The 24,945-nt window shown below is 41.1% G+C and overlaps 1 protein-coding gene, 1 long non-coding RNA gene and 2 pseudogenes across 2 annotated transcripts; all 4 read left to right on the forward strand.

Moving 5' to 3' along the window:
* Positions 1 to 3,996: 3,996 nt before the first annotated feature.
* LOC144007798 (triple functional domain protein-like) overlaps positions 3,997 to 24,945 on the forward strand; it is a 116,334-nt pseudogene continuing 95,385 nt past the window's right edge.
* On the forward strand, positions 4,820 to 5,601 carry LOC144007488 (uncharacterized). The gene is made up of 3 exons (XR_013280192.1): positions 4,820 to 4,940; positions 5,010 to 5,136; positions 5,455 to 5,601. It is a non-coding gene; the product is annotated as an uncharacterized LOC144007488 (long non-coding RNA).
* Positions 7,400 to 12,208, forward strand: LOC144007721 (triple functional domain protein-like). Its single transcript, XM_077507585.1, has 10 exons — positions 7,400 to 7,435; positions 7,640 to 7,758; positions 7,920 to 7,986; positions 8,075 to 8,184; positions 8,519 to 8,585; positions 8,654 to 8,746; positions 8,830 to 8,920; positions 10,405 to 10,518; positions 11,562 to 11,863; positions 12,128 to 12,208. Exons 1-10 carry the CDS (start codon positions 7,400 to 7,402, stop codon positions 12,206 to 12,208), a joined length of 1,080 nt encoding a protein of 359 aa, XP_077363711.1.
* On the forward strand, positions 16,121 to 20,635 carry LOC144007217 (major histocompatibility complex class I-related protein 1-like; annotated as a pseudogene).

Genomic DNA, 24,945 nt, shown 5'->3' on the forward strand with positions numbered 1-24,945 from the left:
TCGACAATAATTTCAGCACCCTGGCCAGGGGCGGACTGGCCCACGTGGGTACCGCTAGCACTTACTGCCCTCCGGACCCGCGGTCCACCGGGGATTTCCCCGGTATCCCGGTACGTGACGTAACGAGAGCCTCTTTGATCAACTGGAAGTAACTGCGCATGAGCAGAACTTCCTGAGTTTTGGAGGTGGATGATTGCGCACGCTGTTCGGTGCTGAAGTGGAGAAGCTACACACTAATATTATCTAAAGACAGTGACTTGTCTTCTTTCGTTCTTCCCCCTTGGAATTCAACCTGCCGTTAACTTCGAAAAGCTGAAGGTGAGTTGTATTACGCATGCATGATTGTGTGTTCCTGGGACTGTGTTTGTAACGGCTCGACAGAGTCGATGAAAAACAGGTCCCAGAAACGCAGGCTCAGAGGAAAACAATCTCGATTTATTTTTTGATAAACCGAAGAAACAAATCTTGCACACGGCAAGGAGCACGAATGTAACACAAAGCACTTGCACACGGCAAGGAGCGCGAATGTAACACAAAGCACTTGCACACGGCAAGGAGCGCGAATGTAACACAAAGCACTTGCACACGGCAAGGAGCGCGAATGTAACACAAAGCACTTGCACACGGCAAGGAGCGCGAATGTAACACAAAGCACTTGCACACGGCAAGGAGCGCGAATGTAACACAAAGCACTTGCACACGGCAAGGAGCGCGAATGTAACACAAAGCACTTGCACACGGCAAAGAGCGCGAATGTAACACAAAGCACTTGCACACGGCAAGGAGCGCGAATGTAACACAAAGCACTTGCACACGGCAAGGAGCGCGAATGTAACACAAAGCACTTGCACACGGCAAGGAGCGCGAATGTAACACAAAGCACTTGCACACGGCAAGGAGCGCGAATGTAACACAAAGCACTTGCACACGGCAAGGAGCGCGAATGTAACACAAAGCACTTGCACACGGCAAGGAGCGCGAATGTAACACAAAGCACTTGCACACGGCAAGGAGCGCGAATGTAACACAAAGCACTTGCACACGGCAAGGAGCGCGAATGTAACACAAAGCACTTGCACACGGCAAGGAGCGCGAATGTAACACAAAGCACTTGCACACGGCAAGGAGCGCGAATGTAACACAAAGCACTTGCACACGGCAAGGAGCGCGAATGTAACACAAAGCACTTGCACACGGCAAGGAGCGCGAATCTAACAAAGCACTTGCACAAGGCAAGGAGCGCGAATCTAACAAAGCACTTGCACAAGGCAAGGAGCGCGAATCTAACACAAAGCACTTGCACAAGGCAAGGAGCGCGAATCTAACACAAAACACTTGCAAACGGCAAGGAGCGCGAATCTAACACAAAACACTTGCAAACGGCAAGGAACGCGAATCTAACAAGAACACTTGCAAACGGCAAGGACAGAATAGAAAACACAAAACACTTGCACCCGGCAAGGACTATACGAAATGAGACACGGAATCAAAGACGGAATGAACAACAAAAGGCGACGCGGATACACACACACGTGAATACAAAATTAACCGAGGACCAAAACAGATCCAATAACTTTACCAACAGGAGAACACTTGGACACAGTGGTGAGCAAATAATAATCCGACAGCTGGCAGTGGCTGCTCGGAGTCCTCTTATAGTCTTGATTACTAAAGCGATGCAGGTGCGGGGCTGGGGAACGCCCCCCTCGTTACGAGATTGGGGGGCGTGTTGTACCGACTTTTGTCCTCTAACCCCGGGTTTTCACTGGATGCGGTTGCGGTGCGGTGCGTCTTGACTGCGTGCTCCGGACGGGTCAATTTTTTTGTCAATCCACACCGGCTCCGCACAGCTGCGGTCCGGCAGCTCCGTCGCCGCCCACTTCCCAACGTGTCTCGCGGGACCGCGATCATGTGGCATTTCACAACGACAAACATACAGAAAGTCTGCTCAACAGAGAAGCAGAAAGATATGAGATTCCATGCAGCATCCTTTTTTTTGGTTGTCCTTGTAAAGTATATTAATAACGAGAGTCGGGTCAGTGCGGGTCCACTCTTTATTTCTGTCTTTCCCGTCCGGCTGCCGCTCAGTACGGCAAGCGAGACGGGCACAACAAGCAATCGCGAACATCAAACTCACAATACATTACAGTCCTTATAAAAAGGCTGTGCCGTGTCATATATTATTTTGTGGTTTTCCACCTCCAATATAAACCTCTCCTCGTCCATGTTCGCTGGTGTCTAAACCGTGAATGAGCACATGGCCCGGCGGCGACGCCCACGTCACGTTTTGCTGAAAAACTTGCGAAATAGGAGCTGGCGAGTATTTTATTCTGAAAGGTAACCGGAAATTTATTTTGAAACTGCCTCGGTCTTCCTGTCCCGCTCGATGTGTTTTGTGCTAGCTTGCCATTTGCCGGAGGCCTACCGCTGCGGCGTCCGGCAAAAATAGAAAATAGGCTATCCTTGCGGAAGGCTTGCGGCACGCCGCAGGCCTTCCGCAGTCGACACGCAACGCACCCGCAAGCGGTGTAAACTGCACCATTCGAATGAATGGAATCTAATTGCTTGCGTCGCCGGACCGCACCGCAACCGCACCGCAACCGCATCCAGTGAAAACCCGGGGTAAGACTACCCGTAGCCTGCGGGGGCGTAGTGTTCCGCTGGGGGAGGAGTGTTCCGTGCTTGGGGGCGTAGTGTTCCGTTCTGCGGTCTGCAATCAGATACAATTGGGGCTCGTTACAGGCACTGAAAAAACAAAAGCACAACAGGGCAGAGAACCGAACCATGACAGTGTTAGACTTTTGTATTTGTTAGAAACGGACTTTTCAAAATTTGTGGGTCAGCCACTCGTCGCTTTTTGGTGTTCCTATTTTTCTATGTGTGTGTTTTGTCAAGTCCAATATGTCGTTAAAATATCAAATTGAATGTGTAATGCCTGTGAGTCTGTTTTGCCGTTAAGAGCTTCGCAAATGTCTTAATTTGTGTGCTTTTTCCAAACTTTCAGTGTTGATTTTGTGCATGTAACTTGTGAACTGCACAATTTTAGCCTTTATGTGAGAGAATTGCGCTTGTGGCTGCCTGTGAATCCCCAACGGCTGCGTTTTGATTTAACGTAATCATTTTGGTTCGACTGCTTAGGTTATAGACTACATTTAATTTGGTAGCATGGCTATATGTGTGACATCTAAAATTCAAATTTGCCTTCTTTTTGCGTTGTTTTCAAGGCCTGACTGCGTTTATGACAGTTTGTGTTCAGATTTTTTCCGTTTGTCAACTATGCTAGAAATCTGCCGTTACTGTATTTTGAAACTTCATTGTGCATTCAGCCTGATCGGACGCGTGACGTACGTCGAACCGCCATTACCGAGGGAGCTATAACACTGGGGAAAAGAAAAGAAAGAAAAAAAAAATTCCGTAGTCTTTACGGGGAAAACCCGGCAGCTGTGGTTACCAGGCAAAAAAATAAAAAATAAGTGGATGAAATGTAAACGACTTTACTTAAATTTATTTTACTGGTATTAATACAATAAACGTAATCTGATACATAACAAAATAGTATAACAGCAGCATGTGCCTGGAAATGGTACTTCATTTTCATTTGCTGCTTTTATACTATTTTGTTCTGTACAATTTACATTTTCTGTTTATTGTACATTCAATACCAGTAAAATAAACAAGCTGTTCTGCAAAGTTTACCTTTCCCCACTGCATTTATTACAGAATTTCCCTGATAACCGCAGCTGCTGGTTTCCCACTGTAAAAACTTTTTTTTTTTTTTTAAACTGTATTTAGTATATTTCATGTGCAATTTATGTACAGTGTTTTATTACAGCTGCTATTGTTTTGTTTTTGTTGTGTAAGTTTGGCAATATAATCAGAAATGCTGCCATGAAATTGTGCTTCCTTTATGGCAACAATCTCCTGATTGTTCTCCACCTCTTGCCTACAGAAGTCCCACCAGAGTGCTTTGAAAGTTGAGCAGTGCACACAAATAGGATGTTCTGCTGGCGAAAATCCAGAACCCAGGACATGGACCTGGACAGAGACTGCGCAGAGGGTGCGACATTCGACTGGCCGCAGCTCTTAAGCAAAACGCCAAGAAAAATCAAGCTGGTCGTTTCTGTGGCCTTCTACAAGACCTCAGAAAAAGTAGGACATGTATTAGATATCAATGTTTGACATTTGATTCCATAAAATTAATGAACCTACCTTGATGGCTAATTTGAACACATGCAATTCTGGGGAACAAGAAGAACACCACTGACTGACTTCATTTCTCCCTTGCAGGTGTGCCGTGTGTTGGACTGCCTGGAGCAGGACTATCAGCGAGAGGAGGACTGGTGCGGAGGAGCAGACAATCTCCACCCCAAATGTGAGGCGGATTTGACCCTCAGGATCAGGAAACACTGAGCAGAAGGAAGTCTTCCTCAAGGTTCAAATGACACCTGGAAGATACAAACATAGTTTCATTGCGATATCTTTTAATTTAAGTGTTTGTCATTTTTGTTACTCAGGCGTGCAGTATGGACAGGAGAATCGCAGATATCTTCTTGAAGTACATGGAAAAGGACGGCGTCAAGATGGGAATGCAGTGGCACGATGACGCTGATGTCAGTATGGACAAGTAATTGGATGTATTTACCAAAACGAAGGGATTCATATAGCCGTAACCAAATGCTGGCATAAGAAAATTGTACAAATCTGTCTTTAATTGAGCACAAATTGTCTGTGAAAAATTATTCAATGCACCACTAGAAAATTGTAAAATGCTGTTTTATCTAATCTTTCATCATCAGTTACCCTAATGTGTGATTGTTATTTTGTCGTCATAAAAATCCTTGCTGGCGAGAGAAGATCGTGTCCTTCACTTGTGGAACATGAGGAAGGAGAGTTTGGAGCAGTGTCAGAGTTTTGTGGCATATGAACGTCGGGCCAAACAGGTCAGTTAAAAAACATTTGTCTCTTACTTCCTCATGAGACTCAATCAAAAACATAATGTTTGTTTGTAGCTGCTTGGGACCATTCAGGACATGGGTGAGGTTTACCTGTCCACACACCTTCTCCACTGGCTCTCTCATCCACAAAAGCAGGCGGGAGCTTTTGAAAGATCGCGAGGACTTGCACATCATTGCCAAGGTGGGTTGCGTGTCACACTCTTGCTTTGACATCTGGATGCAAGCTAGGGGTGAACAATTTTAAAACATCTAAATGCGAAGCGAACACAAATATTACGATTTTATATGTGATTATTTTTTTCAAGGTGCCAAAAGTTTTATTAAAAATAAGACATTAAAAGTGATTTCTTTTCCCCCCCTTCTATTGTTTTTGGAATTCACACATTGTTAATAGCAATAAACTATTTTCGCGTCTAGAAACTTCAATGCAACAACATCCAACACAAATATTAATTTCTAATACAAGCATGCAAAAATACTCTTATCCACTCATCTGCAGGAAACAGAAGTGTGTGAAGTTGCTCATCCAACAGTTGGACGACTACTGCGGCAAAGGTCAACGTCACGCTTGCGAGGTCAAGAAATGGGCGACAGAATTGGACAATTGCTTCCAGGACTTTTCCTGCAAATAGACAACCACAACCGCAGCATGGAGAAGACCTTGGATGTAATGTACCGGGGTTACCGGTGGAATAAAGGATCCCAAAAACGTAGGCCAAGAAAGGAAAATACAATTTGTATTTATTACCAAAAGTTCCAAACAACACTTGCAGACCGGCAGAGAATACAAAATAAAAAGTACTTGCCAGGGCAAGGAAAACACGGAGATACAAAAAACGCTTGCAAAAGGCAAGGAAAATGTGAAAGAACAAAAACACACTTGCAAAAGAACAAAAAAACGCTTGCAAAAGGCAAGGACCATAACTATGCGAGGAACCACACTCTTAAGCCAAAAACTACAAAAATAGAAAAATTGCAGCAATACTTACACAGAAGACCTTGGATGTAATGTACCGGGGTTACCGGTGGAATAAAGGATCCCAAAAACGTAGGCCAAGAAAGGAAAATACAATTTGTATTTATTACAAAAAGTTCCAAACTCACAAACAACACTTGCAGACCGGCAGAGAATACAAAATAAAAAGCACTTGCCAGGGCAAGGAAAACACGGAGATTAGTGATGGCAAAATGAAGCCCCGTAAAGCAGTGAAGCCCTGCATGAAATGCTTCACACACACGTAGGGGCTTCAAGATGATTCATTTCCTCGACTACGCCATCATGTGGACAGAAAAATGTATAACATGCTTGGTGCATGCAATAAAATGGTGGGGTGTAAATCATGCTCTAAATACAAAAGAATATATATTTGAAGAGTGTTTTAACATGAATTGTTCTGTGTTACTTTGTCTATGTTTGTGCTTATGCAACAAGTGAAAATGTGAAATAAGGAGGTAAAATAAAGTGCTTATTCATTTTTATTTAAAAACTATTTTTTTCCGAAGTTTTTGGACTCGGGCGGTTTCTTTTTTTTGCAGAGAATTTCGCCTGCTTTGGAAAAAAACTCTCACATGGTACTGATGAAGCAGGGGTGCATCGATATGAGATAGCAAGTTTGTATAGAATTGGACGCGTATATTTCTGTGATTCCCAGTACTGAAGGGGACTTTCAACTGTGAACAGAAAAATGTGAATTTTATGTGTTGTCACATTTTATTTTATTATTGGAATCTGTTAAAATAGTACCGTAATTACAGTGCATTACCTTCTGAGGTGAGATCTGCTCAAAGTGCTCCTAAACAAGGGAAAATCTCTTTCTTTCTGGTTCCATCGCAAAAAGAAGCTCGTCAAATCGAATGCCAAAAGCAAAAAAAAGTAGCGCAAGAAGGGACCCGACACAAAAAGTGAAGGGGAATCCATAGCGTTTCTTTGCCGCTTTTATTTCGAACTACACTCAAACCTAGCGAATCATTTCCTGAATCAGTCACCTGCTTCGTGGGGCTTCAAACGTCACCACGTACGTCATCAACACACGCATTGACACGCCGTTCATGAACCACTCATCTGCATTACTCGGCACACACTTCAGGGATTCGACCCGAGAAGCACATCACTAACGGAGATACAAAAAAAAAAAAAAAAAAAAAAAAAAAAAAAAAAAGCTTACAAAAGGCAAGGACCATAACTATGCGAGGAACCACACTTTTAAGCCAAAAACTACAAAAATAGAAAAATTGCAGCAATGCTTACACACCAAAAAAGGAGTACAGAGAACACATTGAACACTGGCAGTGAGCAAGGAACAATCCGACATAGAGCAGCAGGTGTCCATGCCTTTTAAAGGCCCCTGATTAGAATGACCCACAGGTGTGGCAGGACAGGAAACGCCCCCTACTCACTCGCCACTGGAAAAAAACAGAAAGACAACAGAACTGAGAGACAAACTATGACATTGGGTACCTCGTTTGACGCCAACAAGGCTGTAAGTCGACATTCAGACAGTCAATTTTACATCATTCAATCTAATCTAATCAAAAGTTGCAAATCCAATTGCCTTGCTTTTTTTTGAGTCATTGTCAAAACCAAATTAAAGTAAAAGTACTTAAAAAGTTGCTTAGGTCAACAGATTCATTGACCTACATTTCCATTAAGACAATTATGCAGTAATTTCTGTCTCATTTTTCAGCGTAAGGATCTCCAACTGGATGTCATTCCTGCCACATCTCTGGGGTCAAATGTCAAGTTGAGGGATAACACTCATAAAGTCAACGAGGAGAAAAGAAAGTGCACGCAAAAAAAGTGTAAGTGATTCATGATACTATTTGTGAAGTTGCAAATGCAGTTCAACACACGAGGGGTGGCTTGATTGAATTCAACTAAAGCAGATTGTCGTTTAATTATTAGCCATTGGCTGATGCAAAATACATTTGCAAGATTTCAGTGCCTTGTTCAATGTTTTTGTAAAGGTTCATCACTGCGGAGCTGATTGAGATGGAGAAGGCGTACGTGCAAGACCTGCGGGAATGCATTGATGTGAGTTTCACTTCTGTTTACATGTTTTGTTTTGTTTGTTTTTAACTTGAAAAGAAGCTCAAGTGAACTTTTGTGTGACTTCATGCAGATTTACCTGTCGGAGATGACCAACGGGATGGCGGAGATACCTCCAGAAATCCTCAATAAACAGCACATCATCTTTGGGAATTTGGAAGATCTTTATGAATTCCGCCATAAGTAAGCATTGCAATGACACTATTTTTTTTTTCTCCCAGAGGAGCTTTGTCCACTCAGCTAAAATAAAAAAGAAAGAAAGCAAAGCAAAATGAGCCCTTATGATGTTGTTATAGCTCCTCCTAGTGTTCAATTAGCTCTTTACACAGAGTGGACCAAACAAAATAAATCAGCTTCTCACACTCAATTAGCACTTGTTAAACATTGCCTACCTCACATTACCATAAACCAGTAATCAAAGATTGTTCATGTTATCGAATGAAAAAATTTATGCAAACATTTGACTGCAACTGTGCACTCACATTTTGAAATGGATCAACTTTCTCTCTTCCTTCAGCATCTTTCTCACAGCGCTGGAGAAATCTGAATTGACTGAAGACGTTTGCCATTGCTTTGTCACATGGGTATGTATCACTTACTCAATAGTCATAAATGACTCAGAAAGAACCTCGATCCATTTTTTTTTTTGTAGGCTGAAAAGTTCCAGATGTATGTGGATTATTGCAAGAACCAACCGGACTCCTCTCAGCTCATTCTGGAGCAGCGTGCTGCAAACTATTTTAGTGTAAGTTAATTATCAAGGATAATCACAATGAAACGACATATTTCATTGTCTTACATTCTTTTCTCTCTCTGATGTGTTAACAGAACATTCAGAAGAGGCACCAACTGCCCTCCTCAATCGGCTCCTTCTTGATTAAGCCTGTGCAGAGAATCACAAAGTATCAGCTCCTGCTAAAGGGAAACAATTTATTATTATTATTATTATTATTATTATTATTAGTAGTAGTAGTAGTAGTAGTAGTAGTAGTAGTAGTAGTAGTAGTAGTAGTATTATTCAGTGAATCCCAATTTGTCACAGAAAACACTATTTTTAGACCGATTCACGATTGGTGAAAAATCTGTGACATAAAGAGATCATACTGATACATAAAAATGTCTTTTTGTAATTTTACCACTCCCACATGCTTTAAACACGTTTAACCTTAAAGCACACTTTTTTTAATTAAAGCGGTGACTGTGCAACACGCATTTTCAAATGAACACAAAAACATGCGTGTTTACAGAGATATTTTTTTTGACAGCGTTCATTAAATTAAAGTTAAATTAAAAAAAACAAAAACATACAGGGGGCGGCACGGTAGTCGAGTGGTTAGCACGTCCGCTTCCCAGTTCTGAGGTCTCCGGTTCGAGTCCAGGCTCGGACCTTGCTGGGTGGAGTTTGCATGTTCTCCCCGTGCCCGCGTGGGTCTTCTCCGGGTACTCCGGTCTCCTCCCACATTCCAAAAGACATGCATGGCAGGTTAATTGGGCGCTCCGAATTGTCCCTAGGTGTGCGTGTGCGTGTGAGTGTGGATGGTTGTTCGTCTCTGTGTGCCCTGCGATTGGTTGGCAACCAGTCCAGGGTGTCCCCCGCCTACTGCCCAGAGCCAGCTGAGATAGGCGCCAGCAGCCCCCGCGACCCTTGTGAGGAATAAGCGGTCAAGAAAATGGATGGATGGATGGATGGAAAAACATACAGGAATAACTGGACCACGGCCAATCAGAGGTGGCTCTCCCCCTTCACACTCTGATTGGTTGAGGCCATGATAAGTATGTCCGTTGCCAAACCAAATTCGGCTTTCACTACAGTGTTGAGGAGTTTTTTTGTTGTTGTTGTTTTATCCTAGTTCAGCTTTGGTTGCACTGGTGCAACCTCAGATTTTTTTTTTTTTTCAGTTGCACCATTGTGAAATTAGGGACCCTGAGGGCCCAAAATGGGCGGACCCCAGAGCCATGGCAAGTGTCAAAATGGCCGCCCCCTTGAGACTGATACCCAGGTGGATTTTCCTGCTTAATTCGTATTCCACAAACGCATTAGTCATCAGAATTCTGTGTTAAGACTAATGGGGCCACATGCAATATGTTATTTTAAAGAATATTTTGGGTTGACTTCTTCTTTAAAGACCCTGTAAAGTAAATTCATGAATTTGTTTCTATGTACAGTACAGGCCAAAAGTGTGGACACACTTTCTTCATCCAATGTATTTGCTTTATTCTCATGAGTGGTTACTTTGTAGATTCTCACTGAAGGCATCAAAACTATGAATGAACAGATGTGGAGTTAACGCCACATGTGTTCGTTAGTTGTTGTCAGTAATTATAAAGTTTCAGCGAACATATACAAACAGAGTATACAGTACAACAATACTTTGAGTAGACAACTTTTTTTTTTTTCTCCCCAGGAGCTTCTAACCTGCTGTGATGAAGAGGAACGCGAGGTCAAGGACGCCCTGGAGGTGATGCTCAGCATTCCAAAGAGAGCCAACAATGCCATGCATCTCTCAATGCTGCAAGGTAGTGATGGCAAAATGAAGCCCCGTAAAGCAGTGAAGCCCTGCAGTGAAATGCTTCACACACGTAGGGGCTTCAAGATGATTCATTTCCTCGACTACGCCATCATGTGGACAGAAAAATGTATAACATGCTTGGTGCATGCAATAAAATGGTGGGGTGTAAATCATGCTCTAAATACAAAAGAATATATATTTGAAGAGTGTTTTAACATGAATTGTTCTGTGTTACTTTGTCTATGTTTGTGCTTATGCAACAAGTGAAAATGTGAAATAAGGAGGTAAAATAAAGTGCTTATTCATTTTTATTTAAAAACTATTTTTTTCCGAAGTTTTTGGACTCAGGCGGTTTCTTTTTTTTGCAGAGAATTTCACCTGCTTTGGAAAAAAACTCTTTCACATGATACTGATGAAGCAGGGGTGCATCGATATGAGATAGCAAGTTTGTATAGAATTGGACGCGTATATTTCTGTGATTCCCAGTACTGAAGGGGACTTTCAACTGTGAACAGAAAAATGTGAATTTTATGTGTTGTCACATTTTATTTTATTTTATTATTGGAATCTGTTAAAATAGTACCGTAATTACAGTGCATTACCTTCTGAGGTGAGATCTGCTCAAAGTGCTCCTAAACAAGGGAAAATCTCTTTCTTGCTGGTTCCATCGCAAAAAGAAGCTCGTCAAATCGAATGCCAAAAGCAAAAAAAAGTAGCGCAAGAAGGGACCCGACACAAAAAGTGAAGGGGAATCCATAGCGTTTCTTTGCCGCTTTTATTTCGAACTACACTCAAACCTAGCGAATCATTTCCTGAATCAGTCACGTGGTACACCTGCTTCGTGGGGCTTCAAACGTCACCACGTACGTCATCAACACACGCATTGACACGCCGTTCATGAACCACTCATCTGCATTACTCGGCACACGCTTCAGGGATTCGACCCGAGAAGCACATCACTACTGCAAGGTGACAGAACACGGACAGGAAGACCACAATTCATTCATTGTTGAGGTGTCATTTGCTTACATTCCCTTTTTCCTCACTCAGATTTGGATGAGGACATTGAGTCACAAGGCGAGCTGATCTACCATGATTCCATCCAAATGTGGAGTCCAAAGCCGCTCAGCCCCAGACGGGTGAAAAAGAGGCACGTCTTCCTCTTCCAGAGGTCCCTTGTGTTCAGCAAGGAGGTCAAGGACTCTAACGTCGCAGCATTCCCAATAAAGACCGTCAATCCGTTTTCTCACCAGACCTCCCCGTTGGCGTTGGAAGAACATATTGATGGAGATCCCTGCAAGTTGGCAGTTTGGTTGAGAAGCTCGCCGACGTCGGGCGTCATTGTCATTCAGGTTAGATGTTCTAACAAACATCGAAGATTTCACCCATGTGGGATTTCCTCACATTGTATTCACAAAAATTCTTGACAATATGTTCGATATGCAACTTAAAAGTAACTCTAACTTGAGTTAACGCATTACTCTACACAGATGGTAATATTGTAAAGAAACGTATTACTTTCAAATGCAAGTAACTCGTAATATGGAATATGTTACATTTTGGAAGTAACTTGCCCAACACTGGTCTTAGCATTTGACTGTCATCCTAATCAACAGGCATCCAACATGCAGAGCAAGGAGGACTGGATCCAACATCTGAGGACGGTGATCCAAGAGCCCTCCATGCACCTGAGATGACCCTGACTGTCGATGGAGTTTTTCTTTCTCTGTTGTACATATAAAGTGGTGGCCAAACTAAACAATGTGTTTGTGTTTCATGTTTAGTTCAGAGCTCTCAAACTGTCCTACATTGTTGTTACTGTTTGATACAAGTACTATATTTGTCCACCTGGGGTCGCTTTCCTCATATAAACAGTGTTCCTTTTTGTAGAATATTCAGGAATATTAGTATGTTAAGAATTGACCCAATGCGGGTGCCGTAGATTGCCCCTCCTAGAGGTTGGCTGTAGGAGCGCTCCCGAAGGAAGAGAAGTTTGTCTTTTGGTTCGACGCTTCCTGTTGGGACTCAGGAGTAAAGCCACGTTCAGGAAAACGTGTTTCTCTGTTTCTTTATTACCACAACACACAACACTTTTGTTGCAGTGCATATAAGTTTCTTTGCTCTGAACTGACAAACGAGGCATGTGTGTATTTTGTTCCGCCGTTACTGTTGCAATATATTCGCAGTTTGTTGATTCTGGAGACAGTCAAACGCGACTCTACTTATACGTAATACTATGCACTCTGTCAATAATTTAATTACAGATAATTAATATTCCAATGTGCAAAGTCGGTCAGGATGTCCACAGGCGCTTAGTTGGTTATGCATTCTGTTGGGCACATTATGTACATCATGTAAAGCTAAATTATCATTCTCGTTGTATATGAAAATAAGCAAAGGGAACTACAGTACAGTATACGCTTTCCGAAGACGTTAATTGTCAAATATGATGCTTTGTTTAGCGACAACATCCAGATTCAAATGAACTTTAGCAAACGATGCTCCTCAATATGTTACAGACTGACGTGATTTCCATGCATTACTGTGCGCGACATGTAAAATTTGGATAGCGCTAACGATGTTTTCATCCATGACAGGTTCTAATTCTTACAAGATGACTGAAAAACCGAAGTCAATGTCTGAAATACAAATTAATGTTTGCGTCTATGGGAAGCCATTTGTCGGTTCTCAGCCAACAAATAACAGCGGTGCAATAGCGCCCTCTTCTTGTGAACTGCAAGAAGTCCGAATGCGCCAAAAGAAATCACTCAACGCACGCATTCTGTCTGCAATATAGCACATCTGCAGACGAATACGTCAATAAATCCCATGCATGCGCCACACGCGTGGAAATTTACTGGTGGTGAGGTGCCGTAAAACCCATGAGGAATCGTGTTCCAGAGAGGAGCCGTCCGACGTGCTGAACCATCACTTTGTTTCTTCTCTTTCCTCTTCCAGTCTCGCGGTTTTTGCCCACCTTATGAATCACTCCTTCCCATCGGTCTCGCTCTCTATTTTTTAATTCATATAGCCTTATGACCACCTCTGTGGGCTGATCAATAAGACTGTCTCCAGGCACGCGTTCTGTCCCTTCTTGTGAATTCATTGAGGAAAGAGAAGCCCGGATCGATTCTGATTGGTTAATTGGGCTGCGTGACGTGGCAACTGCTGCAGTCTGAGCAACGTGTGTGACACATGTAAGATTATCCTGGGGAATTTCCAGGAATATTTATTACTCATGCTTTGTGGCAGAACCGAGGAGAGACTGCATCATAAATAACACATCGAGTTATTAATGATGTAACAGGTGCATCTTAATTAGAATATTATGGAGAAAATAATTTCTATCAGTAGATAAATTCAAAAAGTATAAGAACCTGAGCACTTAAAAAAAAGCTTGTTTTGTTAGCCCACTCGCTTGGTAAATGTGGATTGAGAACAGATTGTTACGTTTATCCAAGTTTGGGTTAATAAAGATTGGGTTGATGATTGGGTTTGGGCAGGCTGAAATGCTGAAGATGGTCACTATTTTTGACAGGTGTAGGCTACTGAAGCTGAAGGAAATATAATGTAACATTTTTTGAAAACTTTGTGGGGGGGGCTCAGTAACAACAGTGGCTTTGTACATAAATAAATAAATAAATAAATGCAGGTGGGAGAATAAGGAGAATATTTGTCCATCAGTTTTTGACCACAGCCTGAAGCAAATTTGGCTTCTGGTTTGAATGAATGAATTCATGAATGAATGAAGTGTAATTGTCCTATACTTCCTGAGCTAGATAAAATACAACAAAATTCTGATTTCCTATCATTTAGCCCTCGTCCCAACTGGCCCCAAGCTTGTTAGCTTCCCAGTGATTAGGACAGGCTAATTGTGGCTAAACACACCTGACACACATTTACACTCAAGTGAGGCTCGGAGATGTTTAGCCGCATTAGCTAAGAGGTTTCATAAAGCAATGCCAACCCTAATTAGACAAAGTATATCAACCCTCTTTTAACGTAGTTAACGTTTCATATTTACTATATGTAAAGTTTGCAAGTGAATGTCCAAAATTTGCTGTTTAATGTTGCCATTTCATAAACATGTAATTGTTACTTCAATACCATGTTTTCTTAAATTCACTCAACACAGATATTGTTGTTGAATAATCATGTCATTCTTACTCCAATGAGTGTAAAATTTACCTAAAGGAAAATGTCCACCCATCCATTTTTTTGACCATGATGGCTTCGGGCAGTAGGCAGGGTACACGCTGAACTGGTCACCAGCCAATCGCAGAGCACATAGAGACAAACAATCATCCACGCTCACAATCACACCTAGGGACAATTCGGAGGACCCAATTAACTTGCCATGCAGGTCTTTGGAATGTGGGAGGAGACCAGACCAGAGTACCCAGAGAAGACCTACGCAGGCACAGGGAGAACATGCCAACTCCACCCAGGAAGGGAGGAGCCTGGACTCGAACCTGCATCATCAGTACTAGGAGACGGACGTGCTTACCACTCACTACCGTGCCACCCCTATGTATCTGCCTATAATTATATTTGAAAAATGCTCACCAAATAGCTATTGAATAAAGCACAACTGAATGTTATCTGAAATCGTATTTATTTGACACGGCATAAAATAGAAACAGGTCAACAACAGGTTTTTTTTTTTTTTTTTTTTTTAGTAAAATAGGCATTTCGAAATGAGCAGCAACAGTCATTTAAAACACTGCAAACAAAACAAAACATCCATATAAAATTTCAATGAAATTTCGGGGGTTTCCCACTGGTTCCCAACTTAACTAAAAAAAAATAAAATAAAATAAAAAAAACTACCCAAAAGTAGCTAATCTTTGTTGTGCTGTTCAGAAAATCTTAGTTAGGACAACAATGAGAAAAATTTGCTGAGCTTACAAGTTTTTGTAGGTTATAATATGGAAAGCTTTATTTTTAGTCGGTTTAGCTTTAAAACTTGCATGAAATCAACAATAATTAGTTATCGTTTTTACAGTGGTCCTTGTGACTGTCAATGCATATGTTGAGGAGCTGTTGTATCCAAAACAGTACCCCTACCCATAAATTAGGGTGAGGCAGGGTATGTTTGTTCTATTACAGTCTGTTTCTCTTTTGTATAACTTTTATTAGATTAGATTTACTCACTGACATCGCACGCAATTTTTGGAGCGGGAAGTACCCCCACACCACAACAACCTCCTCAAAGCACCAAAATACACAGAAAACCGTTTTTGGCTCAGTTAGACAGACAGAGAGCATGAAACATTTATATTAAAACATAAGGGCCTGAGATGTAGTGATTATAGAGTATAGAGTAGGGAATAAGTCATTTGGATGCTTCAGCCAGTGCTCCACTTTTCACATCAAAAGTGGCGGTGGCGTATGTTTATCAATTAAAGTGGCTTTATAGAAATTTGTTTTATGGTAGCCGCCCACTAGCGTCACGTGATGTCTAAGAAAGGCAAACGAGCGCTTCCTTGCTGTAGTTACCTCTAAATACCAGGAGATGTCACTGTTTTACCACAAATTTCACAAACACTTCTGCTTTTCATCTCATCACGTCCTCTCACACACACGCACACTTCCTGTGGCTTTATCGACAAACGCAGCACGACGTATGTGGTCCTTTCGTCTTGGTTCTAAAATAAATCATAGCCATCGAAATCGAACACGCGCACTTCCCAGTGGAGTGTTGCGTCATCGTCAGGCTGAACTCTCATTTAATTTGCGGTTCCATCTGTCATCATGTGTTATCTGCCGGTTGGACGGGTCGTCGCAACTTTAACTTGATGGTCTGACTAAAATAGCAAAACGAGTTTTGATGATGATGATTAGTTTATTCGTGTCCTTTGTTGCTGCTCTGCAAATACACAGCGTGGTACCTGGTAAGTGCATTTTGTTTAAAACTTACTTCATTATTCCAATAATGATGTGACGATTCACATGCTGACGCTCTTGATTTTCTTCGTGTCTACTGGGTCAACATTTATTGAGCGAGTTCTTTCACTTTAACATTCATTTGTTTCATCGTAGCTATACTATTACTATAAATCATTCGACTTTGTTGGACTAATTTGCTTAACATTTCTTGACAACAATGTTAAATGTGACCTCATTAGTCTAAACATGATATTCTGATTAATATTAATTAAATTTGTGGAATTACGTGATGTAAGCTTGAGTGAGTGATTAAAAAAAAAAGACAATCACAGCTCATCTGTTTGTTTTCTGAAGTTGCAAAAGTATTAGGGTAATGTAGTGTTCAGGTGATTTTTTTTTTTTTTTTTTTTTTTTTTAAAGAAAACCACCCAACACCTTTTTACATGGTGAGTGGACAGTGATTAAAACTAAGTAACACATTTACCAATTAGACCCCCAACCCCCCCCCCCCCTTTTTTTTGTTTTGTTTGGCACATCTATGAGTTATACTCAAAGGGCCATTATTAACTAGTATATTACTCTTTTTACAAGAGCTTTATTTTGATAGCCGACTGTAGCTGTTCTAAAGCATGCTACTTAACACAAATTGATGGTCTTAACCTAATGTTTTTCTTTAGGAAGAATAAATACAGTATACATGTGTGTGAAAGAAGCCAACTTCACAACAAACAAAATGCATTTGAAGAGGCAATGACGCAAAAATGTATTTAAACTTACCATTTTATGACTCTGGACTCGCACCAGGCTATGCTGCTGGCCCGGTTGTGAGCAAGAATATATAGTTAAACATGAAATCAGTTGTGTCAAGAGTAGCAATGTTCTAAACTGCAGACAGAATCATTTCAAATAATGTACAAGATTGCGTAGATTGCTGAATGTAAAACAAATGAATACAATATGTGTAATTTTCTTGTTTTTCTTTCAGCGATTCACACACTCATTTACTTCACAACAACGTCGTCTCAAGTTGCAAAGCTACCAGAGTACTGGTCAGCCGCGTATGTTGACGACATTCAAATTTTGCACTATGACAGCAACAGCAGGAAAATGAAAGCCAAACAGGACTGGGTGAACAAAATCACAGCAGATGATCCACACTTCTGGAAGAGAGAGAAAGAGATCACTATTGGTAATGAGCAGGTCTCCAAAGTCAACATTGAACTTCTTAAAGAGACCTTAAACCAAACTGGAGGTTTGTTTACATTCAACCATCTAGTTGTATAAAAGATTTGATGTGCTCGTATAAACACTCAAGTCACTGCTGGTTTCTCACTGAACATTCTGTCACTTCATCATGTGTGTGATACTTTCAGGTGTTCACATGTTCCAGGTGATGGGGATGATGAGACTGCTGAGGTTGATGGTTGGCTACACCACAGTTATGATGGAGAAGACTTCATATCATTTGAGGCAAAGACAATGAGATGGATCATTGCTAATCAACAAGCTTCCATCACCAAAAACAAGTGGGACCAAAGGGACGGCTTCAATCATTACTGGAAGAATGTCCTCAATGAGGTTTGTCCTAATCTGATGAAGAAACATGTGAGCAATGGGAGGGACTTCCTGATGAGAACAGGTACATTGGTGGTATGTCATACTCCAACATCCATGTTTTTGTCTCACACACTCTTCACTTTATTGCCATCTTTCCTCCTTTCACACCTTCTGTCCTTCCATCCTCTGTGTTCGCATCTCCTGGCACGTTCTCTCCATCTTTCATCCTCTCAAACATCTCCATTGTTTACATCTCACACATTATCGACAATATTTCAATCATACTCACATACATGCTGTTTTCGTATTTCATCCTCTAACACTGTGATTGTTAAAACCACAGGGTCATTGGGCCGTGACTGCCAGCTTGTGGCTACAAAATAATTTCAGTTTTCCACATGACAATCGTGTGGCTGTATTGAGACTACAGCCACACGATTGGCTGAATAACCCACATGGGGATATGACACGTCAGAAAAACTACATTTATGACTGGTTGACTGGTGCATGAAACTTTACTCCCGCAAGCTATGGAAACATTAGGGCAGTCTACTCAGCTGTTTATTCTAGGAGCTACATTCATTTTCTTATAATGAAGCGAAGCGACATTTCGCTTTTGTACATTTACAGTTCTGCTCATAAGTTTACAAACAGCAAAGGTATGCAAAATTTCAAGCACAACTGTTAGTCAGTAATAGAGCAACGCAAATAATAATTTATGAATGGGCACCAGAACATTTTGTACAGTAAAACATGGGTCCCAAGGCCATAAAGTTTAAGATCCCCACCTCCTAACCTTTCACATGTTCTTTCCATCTTAGCTCTTCTGTCACTTTCACTCCATTTTCGCTTTCGATCCAAATTTTGTCCTCTGGTACATTTTCTCCAACTTTCGTCCTCGCACACTTTCTCTTCATCGTTCTTTTATGTTCTGGCCATTTTTTCCCCTCAAAGATAGAGAGATTGTGTCTCTTTATCTTTCGCTATCCCAAACATTCTCTCTACATTTCATCCTCTCCATCATTTGACCTCTCATACATTCGTTCCATCGTTCTTCATGGAATACGTTTTCTTAGTATCATCCTGACTACCAGCAATTCAAATTTGTCCTCTGTAGTGGACCTTTTTAAACCTGAATATCTCCCACCCAGTGCATACGATTGAATGAACTCATTTTGTGATCTACAGAGGACATTCAGAGCTTTCCAATGATACCAAATGTGTAGGTGTGGGGCTTTGCTCTCTTTGGATGCATCATAAAAGAAAATGGCTTCCCTTTCGTGCAAGCACTTTTTCGGGAAGAGGAAAAGTAAGTGTATAACACTTTTTATTGAACAAATTTAGGCTTTAAATGTTGTTGGCGTGTTTTCTATAAGACTCTTAAGAACACATTAAAGTATTGTTTGAATTATTTTAACTGTATTTGAGCCTAGCATTTAAGTTTTAAAAAATGTCCTCTGTAGTGGACACATCTTAGCTTAAAAAGAAAAACTTTTTTTTCCCCAAAAACTCTTTTGCAGTATTCCAGTCACTTCACAAATATTGGGGAATATCAAAATAAACATGATTTGACAATATTTTTTTTCCCTGGTAGTCTGGAGGATATTAAATATTCTCTGATTTTTCCCCATATTTTGTTCTCTTACTCATTCCCTCAAGCTTTCATCCTACCACACAGTTGCCATATTTCATCCTATCACACCAACATCATTCGTTGTCTCACTTGTTCTTTCCTGCGTTTTCTTCTCACACATTCTCTCGATCTTTGGTCCTCTCACACTTTCTTTTATTCTTTCCTCCTCTAACACATATTCACATCTTATTTTGTCCTCTTCATTTTTCTCTCCACCTTTGCCTTCATGTGCTTCAGAGCTTCCCACGGTGTCTCTCCTCCAGAAGACACCTTCCTCTCCGGTCACTTGCCATGCGACGGGTTTCTACCCCAGAGCATCGGCCCTATTTTGGAGGAAGGACGGCAAGGAGATCCACGAGGACGTGGAGATTGGGGAGACCCTCCCCAACCACGACGGAACCTTCCAGACCACGGCCCACCTGAAAGTGGAGGTGACGCCTGACGTGGAGGGCAAGTACGAATGTGTGTTCCAGCTGTCCGGCGTCAAGGAAGACATCGTCACCAAGCTGGAGAGAAGAAGCATCCTGAGCAACGCGCGTATCCAAGGTGACCGACACGCACTGACTTGACAGGCATGTTCGATTGGTTGCGAAGCTCTCACGGCTTGATCCTCATTCACGTGTTTCTCTTCATCACACACTATTTATTGCCTTGTGAAGAAGAAGAATACAAGAAGAAGGTGGTGGCCATCACTGTCCCGTTGGTAGTCCTCGGTCTGGTGGTGGTGCTGATGGTTGTTCTTGCCAAGCGTTATAGAACCAGACAGGGTAAAAGACACAATCGATTTGTCAGAAAGATCCAATCAACATTGTTCGCCTCGCACCATTTGTGACAAAAAAGTAACTTGGTTTCTCTGTTGTGGGTTTTGACTGGCCTGTTCCCTCACTCTCTCTCAGCCAGGGCAGCACAGGAAGGCGGGGCAGGCTTGCCTGAGAGCAGGGCTCGTTTACAGCCACACCTGCATGAAATCAGCAATCGGCCGGCTTCTTAAGCCGGTGTCGGTACCATATGTGTTCGGCCTGCCATATCTATTCGGGGTCCTTCGCCTACAGATGACGTTACGCTACAGGATTGGCTGAGACGTTTTACGCTACAGGATTGGCTGAGATGTCGACGATTGTGATTGGTGAGGCAACTTTCCAGTCGTTGGAGGGAAAACACAATTCTGAGGAGGTGAAACATGGATGATTTTTATGAAGAAATTCATTATTATTTATCTAACGGGACTTATCATAGCCGCACTTCTGCATCAAAGTGTTCGGCGACCCGAAAGGCAACGATTCGTACCGCGTCAAAATCCTACACAATTCAAAGTAAGTAACGTTTTGACTTTTCTTTTTTTTATTTACAACAAATGGAAGCCGTTTAATTCTTCAGCTGCACCTATTTATTTAACTACGCGTACCCTCAGTAATTGTTTTTCTTCGACTTTAGATGAGAAGTTATATTACAGATTCAAGGGCAAGCTCCGATTGATCGTGTATCAGTCACAAGTCAGAGATATTTTAACCATCTGCCACGACAATCTGGGCACTGGGGGTCATCCAGGAAGACGCCGTACAGTGGAAAAAGTATTAGCATCCTACCACTGGAAAACCCTCAGGGAAGATGTTAAAAAATGGGTAAATTGTTAGTTTTATTGTTGTAGCTGTTGTTATTATTATTATTGTTATTATGATTATTATTGTTGTTGTTGTTATTATCATTATCAGCATTTTGGGGTGACTTAATTCGACTGGTATAATTCTCATGGCAAAATGAGCTATGCTCATTGTAGTTGCTTCCTTAAATCTGATGAAATTTTTTTGCTGCATCTTACTCAGTAAATATGTAGTAAATATATAGTCCCTACTTTGCTCCAAATATACACTATACTTGTGAGGAAACTAGCAGAAATTAATGTATTTATTTTTAAGGTTGATGAGTGTCCTCGCTGTCAGAGGCATGAAAAAATAAAAACGGTTGCACCTGTCCTTCATCCAATTGAAGTGAAGGAAGCATGGAGTGTTCTTGGGATAGATCTAATTGGTCCCCTTCCTACCACCACAAAGGGCAAAAGGTAGCGTGAGTGAGTGAGTGAGTGAGTGAGTCAGTGAGTGGGTACATTTGAAATTGATAAATGCAAAATATTTGGGTGAAAAGAACATAGAAGATGGCTGTTATGGATGTAACAGATGGTTTGAACTATCTGCATTTTTATATTGCAGGTTCATTTTGACAGCCACAGACCTTTTCACCAAGTGGGTTGTAGCGAAACCTCTTTACACTAAAACTGCCATTGAAGTGTCAAAAAAAATTGTTAACATTCTCCTTGACTTTGGACTTGTTGAGAAGATCATTACTGACCAAGGGCGAGAATTTGTAAATGAGGTACAGTTGTGTATTTGAAAACAAACGTTGTATTAGTGACATATAATATTTGGAATGAATCATACTGAATCTTTGAAGAGATGGGGTCATGCCTGCAGGTCAACCATGGTGTTTTTGAGGCTTTGGGAGTCAGACACTGCATTACCTCAGCATACCATCCCCAATCCAATGGACAGGACGAGCGCACTAATGCCAACATAAAGGCTGCACTCTCTAAATACTGCGGGGAGGATCAGAATGATTGGGATGTCCATCTAAGGGGAATTGTGGCAGCTATTAACACATCGAAGCAGGTAATAATTGTAATAGAATGTTTGATGGAACCAGTTTCACAAAGACAGAGCAACTGTAAAATTATATCGATTTGTCCTTTTTTTGTGTGTCTAACAGCGATCAACAAAATACACACCATACTGTGCTCTTTTTGGAAGACACCCTCGCACACCAGGTGTAATAAACGTTACAGCTCTGATCTATCCCAAAAGCTTAGACTCCCCTTCCTCGGTTCAGTCAGTGTAGTGCAAAGAAATCCACATATTTTCCTTTGTCTTCCAGTCTTCAGCCCACAAGAGAATGTGGAGGGGTGTGACAAAGGTGTTGTGGTGGTCAAAGAAACCGAAGAACAGCTGGAGGACAAAATTGCAGAAGTTGCCAATCTGCATGCAAAGGTGATGATAAAATGGAAATGCTCGCATCTAAAAACGCTAACTATGACATCTAAACCATTTAATATTTTCTCAGGTTTACCAGAACATTCAAAACGCACAGGCCAGACAGAAGAAGTCGTATGACAATAAAAAAAGACTGAATGTGAAGGCTTTTAACCTTAAAATTGGTGATGAGGTCCTGAAAGCAAACAAGAAAAAGGAAGGCCGAAAAGGAGGGCGATTGGAGGCAAACTGGTCTGGGCCATACCTAATCGCGTCACTTTCAGAGAAAGGGGTGGCAACACTTTCATACACAACTGGGGCTCTCCTGAAACAAAGCATAAATGTTGCACACCTGAAGCCATTGAGAGGTATTATAATTACTGTTAAAAAGACACTGCAGTAGAAAACTTGATCTGCAATACTTGCATCATAATGTTTTCTTAATTCCTCAAGGTGACAGTCTCCAAGGTGACAGCCTCCAAGGTATGCACATAATTAAATGTGTTTTGTTTAGGTCATAGCCAGGGGCTATGTCGGTAAAGAACAAAACCTAACTATACTCCAGATGTCACTTTTTGTTTTCAAAAAGGATTATTATTTTAAAGTGTTCTTTAATCACCAATAGTTGAGCAGGTGCCAATTTCTGGTAAACTACTCCTACATGAATCTCTACATGACCACGACTATTGGCTTGGCCTGGGATATTTGAAACCTATCAAGCCTGTTCAAGACATGCTGGTGGGTACAATATACTGTGTATGTGTGCACTTCTATTTAGGTTTTGAATACGTATTGTTTCGATTTCACTTTGTTTTATGTATTTTTTTTCTCAATATAATTGTAGCTCGATTATGTGCTTGACAAGAAACGCTCTGGTGCAGAGATTCTTGTCAAGGATGGGGACATCTGTCTCACACGGCAAGACTTCTGGAGCTTGGGTCTTCCTCAGTATATGGAATCCAATGTAAGTATTTTAAAAATATATTGTTTTGGGCTACAGAAGACTGCACATAGTACTTCACGGTACTTCAGACACTCTGTTGCAGATTGGAAACGCATGCTTCAAGCTCATTGAAGAAGCTGCCAAAATACACGTATGGTTTTGTCATGTATTAAAATCTGCATTTGTAAAAGTAGGCCCTTATACTGTAGTTATCTTATTGTTACTGTTTTTCCTGAAAATAATGTATTGGTATTCTAAATAGTTAAACATAGCTGCTGTTTAAGCCTGTTTTCCATGATAAATATTTTTTTTTATTGTTGTTGTCGTTTGTTTGTTTGTTTGTTTGGTTGGTTGGTTGGTTGGTTGGTTGGTTGTTTTTGAAAATCAATGCAGGGAAACGACATCCACATTGTGGACATGTATGTTGTTCCAACATGGAAGGACAAACAAGTGGACCCAACAGATGCTCTTCCTGTAGGTTCTTATTACTTGTGATCGTCTATATTTGTTGACATAGCTTGACATACATCTTTGCAAATTCACTTCTTTAAAATGCCAGTGTGACATAATTTCCAAACACTTACTAATCATTCCTGCCTGGAGTCGACAACCTGGAAAAGCAGATCACTATTTACTTTGCGTGAGTCTATTTTGAATGCTTTCAGCAATTGAAGATTTTTTTTTCCAATTATTATTCTTAACATTTTTACAGTTTCTGCTGTATGTAATGTATGTTCTTTTGAAAACGATTTTCAGGTACTGAAGCCAGCACAAAAAGAACTGTATTTGCTGGACTCACTTAAACCAGATGGCTTTGGCGACCCTAATTTCCATACCATCTTTAGGTTTTGCAACATAACAATCAGCCCTGTTCTGTGGCTTGTTCTGCATGAATTCAAAAGTATTCATAGTATCCACAAAATGCAAGTAAACAGCTAATTGGTCTGATCTACCACAAAACCTCATTTTTAACCATTGCTTCACATCTGTCAGGTCTGATTGACAGTACTATGAATTCTAATTTGGGCATGCGTATGTTTGAATCTTCAAGCCTCGTTCAAAGGCTGTTTTAAAGGTTAGCCTCGTTCAATGGCTATATAAGGTATACTCTTGTTAAAGCCCTGAAGCCTTGCTATTTCTGATGATTTTTACAGTAACCTAGCTCATCACATTAATCCAGGCCAGTGGACAATTAAGTTTGGCAGAGATATTCAGGTACATCTAAGTACATTGGATTGTATTTTAAGACATTGATTTTACAATAAGACTGCTATATTTGTTCTTTAATATCTTCATAAACAGGGCTTTCCAAACCAAACAAGTGGCGACAGTTGTGGCATTTTCATCTTGATGGTAAACATTTTTCTGTCTGTTTAAATATGTTGTTGGTAA

The sequence above is a fragment of the Festucalex cinctus genome, chromosome 19, assembly GCF_051991245.1.
Source record: "Festucalex cinctus isolate MCC-2025b chromosome 19, RoL_Fcin_1.0, whole genome shotgun sequence".
Lineage (NCBI taxonomy): Eukaryota > Metazoa > Chordata > Actinopteri > Syngnathiformes > Syngnathidae > Festucalex > Festucalex cinctus.